Source organism: Corella eumyota, chromosome 1, assembly GCF_963082875.1.
Source record: "Corella eumyota chromosome 1, kaCorEumy4.1, whole genome shotgun sequence".
Taxonomy (NCBI): Eukaryota; Metazoa; Chordata; class Ascidiacea; order Phlebobranchia; family Corellidae; genus Corella; species Corella eumyota.
Window position 1 is genome coordinate 13,714,437 of NC_137490.1, and position 17,640 is coordinate 13,732,076.

At 29.0% G+C, this 17,640-nt stretch overlaps 5 protein-coding genes across 5 annotated transcripts; 3 read left to right on the plus strand and 2 right to left on the minus strand.

The window, feature by feature from the left end:
* The first annotated feature begins 637 nt into the window (after positions 1-637).
* LOC145750534 (cytochrome b-c1 complex subunit 8-like) lies at positions 638-1,458 on the plus strand. Its single transcript, XM_082566596.1, has 2 exons — positions 638-859; positions 1,303-1,458. The coding sequence occupies exons 1-2, from the start codon at positions 685-687 to the stop codon at positions 1,395-1,397; spliced, it is 270 nt and encodes an 89-aa protein (XP_082422722.1). The 5' UTR covers positions 638-684; the 3' UTR covers positions 1,398-1,458.
* Positions 1,459-1,679: 221 nt separating this feature from the next.
* LOC145750509 (uncharacterized) lies at positions 1,680-6,685 on the minus strand. Its single transcript, XM_082566565.1, has 11 exons — positions 6,419-6,685; positions 6,198-6,339; positions 5,651-5,749; positions 5,163-5,328; positions 4,524-4,657; positions 4,167-4,309; positions 3,722-3,874; positions 3,384-3,477; positions 2,769-2,941; positions 2,462-2,627; positions 1,680-2,371 (listed from the first exon to the last, which is right to left on the minus strand). The coding sequence occupies exons 1-11, from the start codon at positions 6,580-6,582 to the stop codon at positions 2,162-2,164; spliced, it is 1,644 nt and encodes a 547-aa protein (XP_082422691.1). The 5' UTR covers positions 6,583-6,685; the 3' UTR covers positions 1,680-2,161.
* A 798-nt stretch (positions 6,686-7,483) lies between these two features.
* On the plus strand, positions 7,484-9,325 carry LOC145763721 (guanine nucleotide-binding protein G(o) subunit alpha-like). The gene is made up of 8 exons (XM_082575234.1): positions 7,484-7,608; positions 7,684-7,777; positions 7,859-7,969; positions 8,034-8,185; positions 8,247-8,379; positions 8,564-8,741; positions 8,917-9,038; positions 9,260-9,325. The coding sequence occupies exons 1-8, from the start codon at positions 7,484-7,486 to the stop codon at positions 9,323-9,325; spliced, it is 981 nt and encodes a 326-aa protein (XP_082431360.1).
* A 45-nt stretch (positions 9,326-9,370) lies between these two features.
* Positions 9,371-13,228, minus strand: LOC145758898 (serine protease 29-like). The gene is made up of 12 exons (XM_082572594.1): positions 13,078-13,228; positions 12,787-12,980; positions 12,385-12,511; positions 11,797-11,961; positions 11,670-11,687; positions 11,458-11,546; positions 11,178-11,290; positions 10,938-11,028; positions 10,602-10,717; positions 10,354-10,451; positions 10,140-10,270; positions 9,371-10,041 (listed from the first exon to the last, which is right to left on the minus strand). The coding sequence occupies exons 1-12, from the start codon at positions 13,142-13,144 to the stop codon at positions 9,847-9,849; spliced, it is 1,404 nt and encodes a 467-aa protein (XP_082428720.1). The 5' UTR covers positions 13,145-13,228; the 3' UTR covers positions 9,371-9,846.
* Positions 13,229-14,654: 1,426 nt separating this feature from the next.
* On the plus strand, positions 14,655-16,918 carry LOC145763731 (apelin receptor A-like). Its single transcript, XM_082575244.1, has 8 exons — positions 14,655-14,759; positions 14,872-14,981; positions 15,050-15,190; positions 15,281-15,387; positions 16,000-16,078; positions 16,356-16,467; positions 16,565-16,673; positions 16,776-16,918. Exons 1-8 carry the CDS (start codon positions 14,667-14,669, stop codon positions 16,916-16,918), a joined length of 894 nt encoding a protein of 297 aa, XP_082431370.1. The 5' UTR covers positions 14,655-14,666.
* The last annotated feature ends 722 nt before the right edge of the window (positions 16,919-17,640 follow it).

The following is a 17,640-nucleotide window of genomic DNA, read 5'->3' on the forward strand; positions in this document are numbered from 1 at the left end:
AATAAAATAAAGGTTGCCAAGTTTAATAAGAAAAAATGACAGAAACAGAAACTGAAAAAACGTCTGATAAAAAACAATCAAAAACTAAATCCAACTTACAAATTTAAATATGTAAATCTTAAACCAGACTAAAAAGATTAATAGTAAATACAAGATAAAACTGGCTAAATAAAAATGTCAGTTAGTTACACAAACAACGGTAATAATAAAAAAAACATAATGTAGCCTTTGAAGATACCATGATCAAATCATTTGCATTATAAAGCCTTTTCATCAACAGATACATTATAGATGTTAAATCTGGAGTGATATATATAAGGCTGTACAAATTGTGCTGCGTGTGATTAAAAATTGAGGATAAACTGTTACTTACGTAAAACCGAAAAACATTTTACCGAAAGGACGGTTTGGCCACAGGCATAGCAAAGTCACTAAAGAAGATAGGTAGAGATCATTTTAATTAGTAACTAGGCCCAAGTTATCTCCTTTTAATTAAATAACTTTTGATTATATAATTTTTCTATGTTTTTCTTTTTTTATCAAGTTTATACTTACAAATATACAAGCTTACGGCTTTGACAAAGTAAAAAAGTCTAATTAACTAAATAATCAGATAATGTAAAGTGTTTACATTTTTATCTAGGATTTTTTTTTAATTTATGGGTGATCGTTTTAAATAAAAAAATGAGGGTCACAAAATTTCTTAATCACAAATTTGGACATCTTGGAGTACATGTTAAAAACCAAATTGTGTACACAATGTCCCCGTTTGAGCAAAATGCAACAAAAGGTGTAATCTCCACTGGATTTCTGAACACTATTCGCCGAATTAGGGAGAGAATTGTTTGTGTTGCTGTTCGTAAGTTAACTCTTAATTACTTTTCTATTTTTGAACATTTTTTTAAAATTTTTTATTCTTGATGTGGTAAGGTCGATTTGATGACCTAAACATAGAGTAACATTAGATATCCTGACCCTATCTCGAGTTGCCTTGGCATTTGGGGATATTATAAAATATAGCTGCCTGATAACTAAGTGTTGGCTCAGCCGAAGCTCGTACCGTTTATAGCACTCTACGTAAGAGTGCTACAGTATTTGAGCAGTGAGGATTCAACCCAGGACCTCATGTAGTGAAGTCAAGTGTTCTGTCTACTGCACCACGCTCAAATCGAATCCCAAAAATAATAAAATATATCAAACCTAATTCAAGTCAATGAATTACACTTTCACTGTGTTATCGTATTGGAATTTATAAAAATTTATTAGCATCTGCTATGTTTTAGAATACATTTCTTTATTTAGCTGGATTAATGTTTTATGGACTTTACCGATGGACAATTGACACCCAAAATGCAATGGATAGAAAAAACCCCAAAGATTTTGAAAATGATGTTTAAAAAATAAATTATTTGACCCTTTGTTTTAAGTTCAGTAAAATATCACTTTTATTAAAATGAACATTTGTGTTGTGTTTAAAGGATGATAAAAAGTAAATTTAGTTAGTTGACCCATAAAAATCTTAAGATGACTCTACCCACACATTTCTTTTTATTATATGTTTTTTTTTAACAATTAAGTCATATAAACAAAAAATTTGACTTTGAAAATCTGTTTTAGCAAAATAGTAGGCAGAAGTATACAATTGTTCATATTTTATTCTTGGTAAAAAAGTATTTATTAGAAAGTAACAACTGACACAAGCACATAAAACAAGTATTTATATATTTTATAAAAAAATCTAAATATTTAACATAGTACAAAGTAATTTACACTGAAGTTTAAATTAGTTACTAGGTCTATAAATTTATATAAGAATTTAAAATACTAAAATGAATTACAGGAACACTTGTGTAAAAGATTACTAGTATGCCAAATATTATGGTTTACAAAATCATTTAGCAAAGGTATAATACCAGATACTTAGACTAAAATTATTTAGTGTACAACTTTTTGATAGGCCTTGTAATGTACAATATAACTAACCTAATAAACCATACCTGAATATTTATATTTTAGTGCAATATTAATGTATAAACTATTAAATAAGAAATCGAAAGCACAAACTCACATAGGAGTTCTAAAACAACAAATAGTACTGCCCAGGTATCATGTTATGGTATATTTTATTTTTTTAGTATTTATAACTTTCAAGGTTTTTGAATTAAATGACTTCCACAAATTGTAATCGTTCATTAGCGAGCTGATCCGCCGACAGGGTACGGGGTTCACTCACATGGAAAAATTCTTTTAAATTTGCCAGCCATCCTTGATCGAATGGGTTAGAAAATTGGTTGTTGGCATCATTTAAATATTCATATCTCTTATAATTAAGCCTTTCGTTTGTAGTAATGTTGGTTACTGCTTGATAAGTCTTAAAATAAAACAATGTAAAACACATTAAAAAGTGAAAAACTTTGATTTTTTATACAGTTCAAGTAGATCTAAGTTGAAATATACTTACAGTAAAAGCACTAAGGCCGACAGCAATTATGGTGAAAATTCCCATAATAACTCCACCAAGCAAAAGTAGAATGTCACGATGATAGTGTCTGTTGATGAACCACACAAAATAATCACCCGTCAGCAAAGTAAATGACATGCCGTACAGGAAAACAAGAAAATATTGCCTGCACAAAAAATGTGACAATCTTAATAGATATTACAGTGCTTAAAAATTAAGTAAATTGTAAGGTGTACATTTTTGAATATTAAAAAAAAACACGTTGTTAATTTATTTTCTTATTAACTGTTGTGACAGTACATTTTACCTGTTTCTGTATCCAACAACATTATAAATGTATGGACAGTAGTGATCAAAATGCTTGACACATCGGTTTGTAACCCTGCAATGTTTTGCTCTTAATGGTCTTACAAGCCGACAAGTATGGCAGAGTCTACTTAAAGGATTCTGACCTGTTTTCCACTCATAAAAATAAGCAACCTGTAAATTAAAATAAATTATTTTTTTTGAAAAAATATTGGTTTACATCTCAAGATAAATTGATTAATGTTCAAAATATAAAAAAATACTTTTTAATTAAAACAATGAAACAAGTTTCACAAACAAATAAATTTTGAAAAATAGTTTACCATTACAAATTCCTAAACTTAATTTAGGTTTATTAATAATCTGGACAAAATGTTAGTCTTTTTTCTTTAATATTCATTAACAAAAAACACTTTTGCACTGTAAATAAAATACTCACACGCTAGTGTTAGTAAAATAACAATATAGCCAACACAACAAATGGGATTATAAAAAACAAACCAAACAAGTTTAAAGCAAAAATTACAAAACTTACACACATGATGTATAGTACTATTAAAACATGACTGCTTAAATGAGCAAACCAACAACATAACTATGTTATCATAATTTTTACCTGCTTGAGTGCTTGATCATATTCATCTGAATTTTTAGGAAGAAAACCTGGATCTATATTGTGTGCTTTTATCAGTGCATACCACATTACAATTCTAAAACAGTAATTATATTAGAAGAAATAAAATAATAAAATATTTCAAAAAATAGGCCATAGTTTAACAATATTGCACCTAATGAGCTATGACTATGCAATTATGGTGAATAAATACTAAAATTTTAAATATTTTTTTGTTTAGATTTTACAATTTTAAAATTGGTAAAAACAAGGAATTTATGAAAATCTTGCACTATATTTTATATTTGAAAAACTAATACTTTTAAAATTTCGAAACTTACGTGTTTACAAAAAATAGTAGATGAGTTATTTGAAAGTCTATGGTCATAGGCAAAACTTTAAATATATAACAAGGATAACCATAACAACAGGTAATAAATATCATAAAAAGAAAAGCTCCCTTATTCATTCCTGGGGGACCAAAGATTAAAGATCTAAACAAAATACCAAATTTTAATAAAGTTTCTGATTGAAAACTGTCGAATTTATATTATTAAAGTAAGTGGTTACTAATTAATTCTTCTCTACAAGCTGCATTAAACAATTTTTACCGGTCAGTATTAAATTAATGTATTAATATAGTCACAAGAAATATATGCCTGCATACCACAAAGAATAGACTGATTTTCAATCTTTACAAATGAGACATTTAAAATTGATTTTATGGCATTCTTTAACATAAAATAGTTCTTTAAAAATACTAAAATTTTAATACTCCGCACTTACTTTAACTCGAATGCAGGCATAAATTTGTTTTTTCCCGATTTTAAACCTTCAAAATATGAAATGAGGTTTTTGTATTTCCGTCCTTTAGCTAATTTAATTGGAGTATTTCCATTATGATCTTCTAAGTCAACATCTGCACCATCCTTTAACACAATAGTTAAGAAATAAGATTTGTGAAAATTTTATTCCTATATAAAGTAAACTGTTATTTAAAATAACAATGTCTACAAAATAATGCTACATATTCAATACTTTTAGTTCTGTATAATGTTAATTGTGAATAAGAGCCAAACTTTTTAACAAATATATTTAAATTTATTGTACTAAAAAATAGCAGTATTGCCTAATAAGATATACCTGTTCACATAATAACTTGCATGTTAGTAAATCTCCACTTAAAGAAGCAAGATGAAGTGGGCATTGACCAAAATTGTCTTTTTGTCTTGGATTGAAACCAGAATAAATCAGTAGCCTCGTTAATTCACAATGTCCTTGATAAGGAATTTAAAAACACATTAAACTACACAACTATTTGTATTTTTTAAATCCTTGTTGTAAACATTTTCTTGGTTTGTATTTGCAAATAAGGCATTGCTTTTGTTTTAATCCAACGCATTTTTTGGATTAATGTAAGGTTGCGCATTAAACAAAACTCCTAACTAAATAATTTAAGGTTGCTTTAATCCTAGCCTTAGGTTATAAAAAAGGTATAGCAACTTATGAATACAAATTTAAAGTTTTTTTCGACTTAATTGTAATCCAAATTAAAACATTATCACATAGGCTCTTTATTTTTTGCATTAAAATTAAATTGGATAATAACCTTAATATATGGTACTGCATATTTACATGGTACTGCATATATGTAAGTTAATTGAAAGATTTATGTTAAAATTTTACCAGAAAAATAAAATGGCAATGAAATTATTAAAAATTATTTTTTTGTTAACATATACATAAAACTTAAAACACATGCAATGAGTATACAATTCCTACCTTTAAATGCAGCCCAGTGAAGTGCATTATCTCCTTCTTTATCAGTTATTTGTAACCTTGCTCCTTTTCCCATTAGAAAACCAGCCAACATTGTTCGGCCATATTGTGCAGCGATTATTAGTGGTGTACATCCCTTGTTGTCCACACTGTCAATGCTTATTCCAGCCTCCAGTGTGATTAAACAAAAAAAAATAATTAAAAAAAAGTTTTATTATATAAAAGTTTGTGGTCAAAAGATAGTATTTTGTATTGATTAAATAGCATTTTGGTGTATTTATCGGTTAAATAAAGAGTAGTAAAGGTAATAGCCTATTGCAATTGCATAAATATAAATCTTTAAAATTTAGTAAGACCTTCATGCCAAAACCTTTTTCTTGTTCACACACACATATATATACATAAATTTCTTTCTTAAAAACTAAATTTACTGTTAAACTATGTTTGTTTATATAAACATTATTTTAACTTAAAAGAGGTCACATAGATACCTGAAACAAAATGTCAACAACTGCAATGTGGCCATTAACACATGCCCAGTGTATTGGTTGTGCTCCCAAAAGATTCTTTGCAACAGTGTCTAGCGGAGCCTACAAAAGTAGAAAAAAATTCTAATTAAAAATGTTTATTTTTAAGAGGCAATATAAATTAAATACAAAAATGAATTTGTTAAATTTTGATATCAAATAACTGTTTGCATACAAGGTCCTGTTATTTCTAAAAAATCCATGTATTTATTTAAAAATTGTCAGTTTTATTTATCCTCGTTTTGGGATTTCCAATGTGCGACCTTAACATAGAGTAACAACTGTTTAGCAGTTCGGAATATTATAGATTACAATTGCACGGTAATTATGCTGCTGATAAGTGCTGGCTCAGCAGGAGTTTGTATCGTTTATAGCGCCTTACTCAAGGGCGCTGCAGCAGGAGAGCAGTGGGAATTAAATCCACGACATCATGGTGGTGTAGCAAGTGTTCTTACCACTACACCACAATGCCGGATTCATTATATAATCTTCAGATTAAAATATGCCTTACCTTAATTTGAGAGAAGTATCTTATTACATGAGTATGTCCACCTAATGCAGCCCAATGAACTGGAGTATGCCCGTCTTTATCGAATTCGTTCAATATTCCAATTCCCTGCTTTTCAACAAGGTCTTGTACTGGTATAAGTAACCTTAAAATAGATATATACATTTGCAAAAACAAGAACAATTTAAAAACAACTGATATCTTTTATTAAAAAAAAAATTTACCCTAGTTTTGACACGTGAAATATATCCATCATCTTCTGTTTCATATCTGGGGGAAGATTGTCATCTTTTTTACAACAATCTTGATGTTCGCCTTTATTATGAATGTGTTCGTGTGGCAATGAGTCAAATAATGAAGAAGCGTTCGATGCCGACTGATTCTCCATACTAGATACCAGGACTACGATTTTGGTGCAAATAAATTTACTAACTATTCCAAGATTGATTTACAGCAATACGATTAGCGTGGCAACAAACAACTATTTTTTTAAACGCCACTGTTGAAAACAACAGTTGTAACTACTATACACAGTTTTGGAATTGTTGAATTTATTGCTGACGTCTTGCCTTTTGTCAACTTACACCCAATGTGTTATGTTTTATGTTTAATAAATTATATTTTTTATTTAATTGAGGTTTAAAAACTCTAAACTACAGGAGAGAGTATTCAAACATCGTTCACAAAGTCAAAAAGTATTAATCATTTATGAATTCTATATTAATGACGTCAGCACACGAAACAAACATTAGTTTGGGTGATTATGTGAAATATAAAACATGTAATCACATCGGTAAACGATTTTAAATTGGTTTACCTAATTCAGTTGCATTAAAACAACATTACAAATTTTACTTTTACAAACAATAACATATTTAGGATCCTAATTAGTTTTTAGTTTTAAAAAAATTATCTATCTCAAATTTTTAATTAATAAACAAACGCAAAATGGACACGAACAGACAAAGCGCTTTAATTATGCAAAACAAAAAATTACTCTCGCTTATGGAACTAATGAAATTAATATGTATTTTCAGTCATTTAATCTTCTTAATTGTTTTAACACTCATTTTGAGTTTACCTTGTCGTTTGTACTACATAATGGTAAATGTTTTTTGACATAAATTAAAATACAGCATACACAGGTTTACAGGCATGGGGTTTATTGTGTCAAAAGATAAAACAGAATTTATCAAACAGGTAAAAAAATTGTTAAACCTAAAATAAAATCATAACTTAAAATTTTTAAAACGTTAAAAATAGTTTAATTTTATTTTGCCTTTAACTAAATGAAAAAGAAGAGGGACACAAAGATACTTCTTCTTGGAATTGGTAACTCGGGAAAAACCACTTTACGAAATCAAATGCTGTTAACTGAAGGCATCTTTCCTCTAGAAGAATTATATAGACACAAGTAAAACCATTTTGCGTAGGATCTAGATTTGTTTTTAAGTTTACAACAAAATAAATATATATATTTTGTATTAAGAAAAACAATTCAGGACAACCTAATTTGTTGCATTGCATCGGTTGCTAGATCAATGGAAAATTTAAACATAGTATATGAAACAAAGGCAAATAAGGTAACGTTTTTTATATTATAAAACGATTACACACAATTTTTTTTAACTTAAGAGCACAATAGTTACTTACTTATATAACAGAGAATGGCAAGAAGTTTGTTGGATATTGTAAATAACAAGACTGATGAACTTTATGAAACAATTGTTGGAGAGTTCAGCTTAAAGCCGTTGTTAAGCGACAAAGGAATTCAGGTAAATACTTATAACCTTGTGCATAGAGTATAACAACTTTATTTTATTTTTTTACATATTACAGAAGTGTTTTCAAAGATCATCACAATTTAATTTGTTAGACAGTGCCAAGTACCTGATGCAACATTCGAACCGAATTTTGGACGACAGATATCAGCCCATTACACAGGACATATTGCATATGCGAGTAGTCACTTGTGGGGTTATTGAAACGAAGTATGTACTGAAAATTTAAAAAGTCTAACACTATAAGTCGTAATCTTTTGGTTTATTTAAGGTTTGATTATTGTGGAAATCCGTTTATATTGATAGACGTCGGTGGGCAACAATCCCAACGAAGAAAGTGGATCCATTGCTTTGATATAGTTGACGCTGTTATTTTCTTAGTGGCAATTAATCAGTACGATAAGGTAGCCTAATTTCAAAAAGTTGTCTATACTGTTCTGGTAGTATCTTTGCATTAATACAGCTTTGTAACATTAACATACAGTAAAGTAAACATTTTAAAAACAACTGACAAAGTACCGATGATTTTTCCATCATGATATGTCAGGCTAGTTTTTGTTAATCTTAATTTAATTTTGGATTTCACAGGTTATAGAGGAAGATGGGTCTACAAACCAAATACATGAATCGATGAAAGTGTTTCATTCAATTTGCAATAATCTCTTTTTTCAAAAAAAAGCCGTTATACTATTTATGAATAAAATCGACTTGTTCAAAAGCAAAATAAAAACAGTACCCCTTTCAATTTGCTTTCCACATTATCGAGGTAAAGGCATTTTACATAATGTAATTTTAACCTTAATAATTTAGTATTTTAATTTCGGCTAATAGATTAAAGGTGTTTGATTAAAATACTTGTAATTCTAAGAATGTAACTTGCATGATGTAATTTTTTACCTAGCCTATATCTAAAACGTATATTATTGTGTTGTTATTTACAGGTCGGAACACTTTTGAAGAAGCATCGGGGTTTATACGAAAAACATTTGAACTTTTATACCATGATGGAAACAAAAAATTGTACTCCCATTTAACATGTGCTACAGACACAGATAACGTTAAGGTGATCTTATTGATTACTCATTATTTTGTTATGCGATGTGGGATAAACTTAATTATTCATGGTTTTAAAAACAAATGTTGTGAGAGTTTAATAATTATATCCATGAATGGTAAATCTAAATATAGCTACAGTGGAAAGGGTAAACTCATTTTAAAAATAGGTGTGCATGTCTTTGAATCATAAATATTATTTGAATATCATAACTATTGCTTTTTTCACAGGTGGTTTTTAAAAGGACAACCGAAAACATCGCTAAAATAAATCTGGCGTCGTTGCAATTGGTATAATTTATACAAGACATTAAAAAAGCACCTGCCGGAAAAAAACGCATAAAAAAATGATTTTTTTTCACATTTTATAATGTTTTATTATTTTAATAGTGTATGTACATAATTTTAAAATTTTAGGATTTATGTTAATATGGTCATCAAAAGCCGTGTGCTGGTATGTTAAGTATATTTTTTAATATCTTGGTATTAAAAGTTTACTTTTTATCATTTGCAATCCATATTAAGCTATTGTTCTTAAATCATTTAAAGCATCAACTGTAAAAAAATTCATCAGAATATAACGATTGTGGTATTATTAAAGATAGAGTAAATGTAATATATATCAAAATAAAATAAATATATGGCACACTTAAAATAAGTTTTAGCACATAAAAAATAACTACTTACATTTAAATCAATATTTAGTTGTAGTTAACTAAGCAAGGTTTTAGAAAGTTTAGTACTGATGTTCGAGTAACAAATAAGACTTTTTGTCTTAAAATAAAATTGATTAAGATCGTGTTTTAGTTATATAAACTTCAGGTATCAACATGTCGTCTGATCCATTCAACAAAATCCGCAACTTTTGTGTAAATCCCAGGACGATCAAAATTAGCACAACCATCCCCCCAACTTGTAATACCCCACAGCACAAAATAACGCTTCTGATGTCCAATTTGTTCACAAGCTAAGGGACCCCCACTGTCCCCCTGGCAACTATCAATACCCCGTTCCTGGGTTTAATATGATTTTTATTAAACAATTTATAAAATATTTTTTCAAAAAACATTTTTTATTTCTAAAAAAAATTTTGTTTATTTTTTTTACTTACAGCCGCGCAGACTGTTTTATCACTAACTCGTTCCCTTCCATTTTCGCTTAATCCATATAAATTTCGGCATCTTGCTTTGTCAACTATTTTGATTCTGCCTTTTTGTAGAACATGAGGATAATCTAACGGATCTGTAAATTGTCAATCATAATAAAGTTTCAGACTTGATTATTTTTTTTAATAAAATATTTCAAAACACAAATGGATAAGTTACCCATGGTCCAATTTTGTGCACCCCAACCGCTTATAACACAAGTTTTTTCCGTCGTAAATTGCTCGTTATTTGGTAAACATATCGGCCGCACAAAATCGCTAAAATAAAGAAATACCTAAATTTTTTTTATAAAATTCATGTTACTGAACCAAAGATTTAAATACAAAATAAATCAACAAAAATTGAGCTTTACAAACAACACAATAATTGGTTAAATTCTACTTATTAAATACAACGACCTAACTTACCCTATCACAGCACATTTTCCTCTATGCCTTTGAAGTCGCACAAGAGCAATGTCGTTCTGAAGACTTGGGTCAACTGAATAATTAGGATGTACGATCACTTCACTAATGTTAAAATCCTGTTAAAAAATAACACAATTTACGTACGAAAAGTGGCTTTTTTAAAGTTAATTATTTTTTTTATATAGAGATTATTTTTATAATCAATTGTTAAATTTTTGTCACTTTATTATTTTTGTTAAGTGCAATTTGTTCAATTACAATAAATAACCTCTGGTTAGCACAGCCAAACTAATTACAAATTTAAAAACACAAAATTTCAAAACAATTTAGAAGTACCTGCTGTGCTTCCCGCTCGCTGTCGCTTGCTGCATCTTCCGAGTTAGATAAATCACCAACGCGAAACACATATTCATCTTTATGTCTTTTTCTATAACAATAAAATAATAGTACCCAAGTTTAGTACATTCTCTATCGTTAACAACTTAACTCAGTTTGCTATGTTAACTGCTGGCTACAAACAGTAAAACAAATTTAAAATTTTTTGAGGTCAACATTTTAAGGGCTTCTTATACGTACACTGATTGCACGCAATGCGCAGCTGTTACAACCCAGCATGGAGCTATAAGACTTCCCCCGCATAAATGTTTGTAGTTTGCCCAAGGGTAGGCAAATTTTCGCCGCAGTGCAACCTATAAAAATAAAACATTGGCTCAGATATGTTCCAGTGTCATTTTTTTTAAATATATAACATTTTTCACTAAAGCTGGGAATACCATTTATGACAAATAGTTATGCCTTTTGGTGTAGGAAATTAAAATTAAGTCGTTAAGTTAAACGTAAAAAATCTATCGAGTACCTGCCATGGGAATTCCCCTGGTTTTGCATCCCGTCCGTTTACTATACGAGCTCTAATGGGTCTAAGACCGGGCGTTGTTCCGCACGGCTCTGTTAATGTTACATTTAGATAAATTTGGTCGGACAAACATTGTTTTTAACAACAACTTTAATTTATTCATATTTAATAACTCATAAATTATAAATTAGTAAGTTTTCTTTCCATTTACTCACCATTCGTGCGTCTTGCATCTACAAAATAATCAATATAGTGTTTTTAAATTGTTACTTTTAAATAAATAACAACAAACTTTGTAAATTAATAATAACACATGCAAACAGAAGGTAACTAAAAATTTACCTATTCCATCTGCAGGTTCTATTGGTTCGTTACTCGGGATAAATGAAAAATCTGTAAATTCGGCACCATAACATCGAAATTCAATCACAGTGTTATGCCCAATGTCGTCTCTGATTGTTCTCATCTGTTTTCCGTTTAATGTTATTGTATATGAAGATTCGTCAACTGTAGAGAAACATTTTAAAGTAGAGCTAATTTTAATACTAACAGATCACTATTTACCAATTTGTTTTAACAAGTTTGCATAACCAAAAAACGACTGTTTTACATACTTCTAGTTTGTTTTTTTTATATTGGTTTTTCGCACATTGCTAAAAGCAAATAATAAATATGATATACAATTAATATTACAACAATGCGACGGGAAAAAAATGACAAAATCTATTTAATGATTTAAAACAAGCCAAAAGTATTAATGTTTACCTAACATAAAGATTTTAAGTATGTTATGGCATGGCCACAAAACCCTAGTTACAATACTTTGTTAATTAATTTTGTGTGCTGATACCTAGCTATCACATAATAATACTCATTTGTAACAAGCATTACATATTAAAATATTGTGTAAATGTAATGTTGTTCGCTTACCGTAAATTTTCAACCTAAATTTTTGTCGGTACTGTATTTGTTGGTCAGAAACAACGCCAAGGCTGTGGTCGTCCCTATCATTCGCACTTCTTGGTTGTTGTGGGGATCCTTTGTTGGCTAACGTCATCTGCAAAAAATATTACCCTTATAATTGATTTGTGGTTACAACAAAAAAAACAATTTAGTGCCATAGTTAAAATTGGCTTGATTGTATAACGTTAGTATAGATTAATGATCTTTAATACAATCAACTTAGCCAGAACTCAGAAATTAAAAAAAAAATCCAAAGTGTAAAAAAATGTCTACAAAAATATATATCAGTATGAAGATAATATGTTTTATTAAATTGAAATAAAAAAACACGAATTAATCAAAACTTTGAAATATATTAATACAACTAACCTGCCTTCGCTGAGGCTTAAATGCCAATACCAAGGGCTGACAAAATGGCTTATAAGTTTTCTTTTGAATATTTTTTGGACATGCTTTTTTATCGCTTATTAGACGAACCTCGGCTCGTCTGTTTAAAAAGGTTCCTTCAAGTAGAAACTGATCGTTGGTTCGCAAAGGCGTATCGATAATTGATCTTATGTGCGCTAAAATGATAAAAACATGTTAAAATATTACAATATTCTATTTACAATGTTTTTTTAGATAAAATACGCATACATTTTTAATTAAATTTGTACTCACACTTTTGCGTAGTTGGTTTAACGTATAAAAGGATAAGTAAAGGCAAAGAATACAATACTTTGTGCATTTTTAAAGAAACCTCCGTTTAAAACTAAAACAATTTCTACAAAAACAACTTGTATTATTAAAACCTGTCATACCGAACATTTATTAGGTATAAATATCTAACTTATGCCAAAACTATGTTAAGACTATACAACTAGCAAATGTCACTACAAAAAAACTCACTATAAAATAAAAAGTCTTCTACTATGGTACAGCATCAAATAAAAAAGCAATTCTTTTTTATTGTAATAGTAAGAAAAAAATTTGCCTAAAGAAACTGTGAAAAGGAAGTACTAGGGAACTGTGAATGACTTGCTGACGTGTTTGCATTGCACATTTCCGCAGATTTAAACGAAATGAGTGCAAATAAATAGTCCAACAGATTTATTTACTTTCAATTCGTGAGGGGGTCAAAAATTTTATTTGGTCATTTGATTGCTGTATATTTCTATATGTTGAGTTGATGATATTCTTAAAGAGAAATGGGCAACAATTTCGTCATTTGTAATTAAATATTTTATAACTAATACGGTTTTTGGTAGAAACCTACGTAAGCATGGCTTTATTTTATTTGTCATGTTAGTATTGTATTTCTTAACTTAATAATAAATATTTTTTAGTTTTTTTCTTGTTAATAATATATCCATAGCCCTGTTTTAAAAGTGCTAAAGGTTTGCTGGTTACTACCTAAGATACTGATTTACTAGCTAACACTTTTCTATTTAACCACAACCTTTAAACTTTTTTTATGTCTAGCTACTAATAATAAATATTATTGTTTAAGGAAGTGTTAAATAAAGAAGTTTACGTGGGAATCGTGTGCAGACATATCTCGTTTTTGGCTGACTATTTTTATTTTAAAATTAAATCACTTTTTTGACTGTTTTGTATTACCTTTGTTATATTTTTTTGTTGCTGGGTTACATAAAAAAACATTATGTCAGTTATTTATAAACTAAAAAAAATGGTTGGGTTATAAAACTTAGAATATTTTTTATGTTTTTTTGAGAACGATTGCGTATTTAATTTTTTTATTCTTGTTTTTATTTTACAACGATGTTTAACTTATTTATTAATACAACAAGTATTTAAACATGTTATTTCGCCACAACAGCGTGTATGTTATTTTTGAATTTTTAAAAAAAAAAAACGTAAAGATGTAACACCTCTTTTCGAGATATAATAACACCTCTTACAGGAGCATTGTGTATACCCTTTACGATCTGAATATTGGAAAAATTCATTAAGAAAGACCGCTGGGATTCAATTTCATGCATTTCAGTAAATATCATGTATATATATAAGGCTGTTTTGCCTGTTCTTTATAATTAGTCTATTGGTTTTAAGAGGTTAGAAGCATGTTTATGTTGAGGCCAATTTTAATATATTTATTTTCCATCTTTAGAATTATTAAAGCAAATACTAAATTACCTTTTTTTTTGAGGTAAGTATATTAAAGTATGAATAGAAGTATAACCCAACGAACACAGGTTTTTCTAAATGTTACCACTGTTCAACAACTGAGCGATATAATTGATAATTCTATGTCGCAAGTTGTGTTGCCCTTTATATATGCGGTAGTTTGCGTCCTGGGCTTAATTGGAAATGGTACGGTGATTTACATAATGAGAATAAAGGTAATCAAAAATATTTTAAGAAAATTGAAATTGATGTTACCAAACCAATATAACCCAAGCGAATTAGTCAACTACAAAGCCTTCAGTCTAAAAATACTTTTTGTTTATTTAGATACAACAAAAAAGCATAACTGACGGCTTTGTTACAAATCTTGCGGTTGCAGACTTTATTTTTCTGGCCATGCTACCGTTCTGGACCACCGAAAATGCATTAAATAGAAGGTAACACATTATTTATATGATTGACTAAAAGAGCAAACCTATTTTAGCGAATTTTTTTAAACATATAGGTGGATATTCGGTCGGGCTATGTGCAAACTAACTAGTGGTAGTACTCTAATACATATGTACGCAAGCGTTTTGTTCTTAACAGCAATGGCGGTCGACAGGCTCATAGCGGTCGTTTTTTACAAAACAAGCAGTTTATACAGGTAAAGTGTTTGTGTTTATTCAATAAACTGTCTCTAAAATTTCAACAACTTGTTTGTTATTTTTAAATTGCTTTATTTCTTACCCTCTAGAAGCAAGAAATCAGCGAAGACTGGGTCAATAGTAATTTGGTTGGTGTCGTGTTGTCTGAGTATTCCGACATTTTACTTCAGAGATGTTATGCCGCACGAAAACCCTGGTATGCAGTTGAAAAGTTAACTTTAAAAAAATAATGTTAAAAATGATATTATTTAAATTTAGGAATAAATTTTGTCGCTTTTTTTAAAACTTTAAAACAAAATTTAGGTATATATTAAAAAAAAGAAAAGTTAATCCTTAGCTAATGAATTAAAACTTATATTTTAAAACAACTTAAAATATTCTTGTTACAATAAAAATCACACTTTAACAAAACTTTACTAAAATAAAATAAGGCTTATTTTTTATAAAACACTTTTGTTTATCACACTAATTTTTAATAAATATTGATTTTAGTGGTATATAGCAATTAGAAATAAATTACAGGATTTATGGCTAACAATGTGTGTCAGTTGAATCAATAATCATTAATACACAACATCAAATATCACTAAAATTATTACCTTATTGTGTTTTACATTTTAAGGCACAAGTATACTTAAAAATTGTTAATGAAAAAAAATTCTGTTGCCTATTCAAGATTTTCATTATTTACTACATTTTGTGTGTTTATCTATATATTTCTTTTTTTGTCATTTTTAAGGTCAGTTTGCAAGATAAACACTTTTAATAAATAATTTATATTCGGGTTAACAAAGCATGTTTTTTATAGATTATTTCCAATGCAACTGGACATTCGATTTTACGCTGACAGTTCACAAATCATTTTTTGTTTTGCATCTTATTAGTAGGTAAGTTATGTTGAAAAACTGAAAGATTCCTAATACCAAGTTACTTGCTGCGAATTTTGAGTGACCCTAAGATAAACATCATTAACATGCTGCCGTTGCGTCTTGTTAGGGAAGATATAATCTATAACTAAGGTCCCATTGGGCACACGGGTTTTAGCACCCACAACGTTGAACTCAAAGCAACTGTTTGTGTATTATTTTATATGCTCACAAAACTAAACGCCGTTTGTTTATCAATTCTATAAGCGTTGATAAAAATCTAACTTGTTTTGTTTAGGTCTATACTTGGATTTGCTCTTCCGTTTATTATCATTGCGGTATGTTATTGTACCATTGCTGTCTTTCTCAAAACGCGCAAGACGACAGGTCGCCTAACCAGCAAACAACAGGTCAGACGTCACTGTTTTAAGTAGTCTAAAATTAAAGATACACTGTCAAAATTTATGGTAAAATGCATTAACATGTCGATTGTCTGTCTAATTGCAGGACAGGGCAACAACCATGGTATTAGTTGTGATCGGAGTTTTTCTGTTATGCTGGCTTCCGAATCAAATATCAAATGCCACTTACTCTCTAAGAGCTCTCGATTTAATCTGTACGTGACACATTTCAAAAAATTAGACGGAGTTAAATATATCGCTTCCAACATTGACATTGGATTAAAATTTAATTATTAATGTTACTCTTTTTTATGCAGCCCAACCTTGCGCAGAGTGCAAAAAAGTTTATTATTTTGTTCATATGTTTGGCACATGTTTGGCGTGGGCACATAGTTGTGTTAATCCTATACTTTACGTCTTTATTCGAAAAGATCTCAAAATAAAAGTAAGTTACAATTAATACAGGTATAAATTCGTTTAATATACATTTACTTATGAATTTTTTTAAATGGCCACAGTATCACGCTAACAACTTTATGTTGTTTTTGTGCGATATTGCATTGAATGACAATTTTTACACTTCTACAGGTTATTGAACTATTGCATTCCAGTGCATGCTGTTTTAAACAAAACAGTTGTTTTAAGCACGTGACCCACAGTAAACTTAACCTACGAGCTAGAGCCAGTGGATCTACCACAGTGGTTAGTTTAACCAGTGTGCTTTCTGAAATACCATTAACATTTACGCCATACAAAGTTATTTAATTTGACACCTACGATAACGTAAAATTACTTTTTTTAGGAAATAGAAATGGTAAACGAAGATCAACTTTCTAAAGAATAATCTGAACACTATTGATTTTAAATATAAAATAAGTCATGTAAAAACACTTCGCATTTAAATTGCTATTTAATAATAGTTGTAAATATAAGGCTGATGATGCCTTATATTATATTGCACAAAAAATGGCAAAACAAAAGTTTTTCTTTTTTGAATTACGTTTTGTTATTAATGTACATAAACTTTTAAAAATAAAAAAACATACCTTTTTGTTGTATTTTACTTTGTAGGTACGTTTAACAGTTTGTATATCATGGAATAAGTCTTGCCAGCAACTTATATTTGTAACTTAAGTTATGACATTTCTAGATCTTATCACATGTTGTAACTTTTTAGTAATA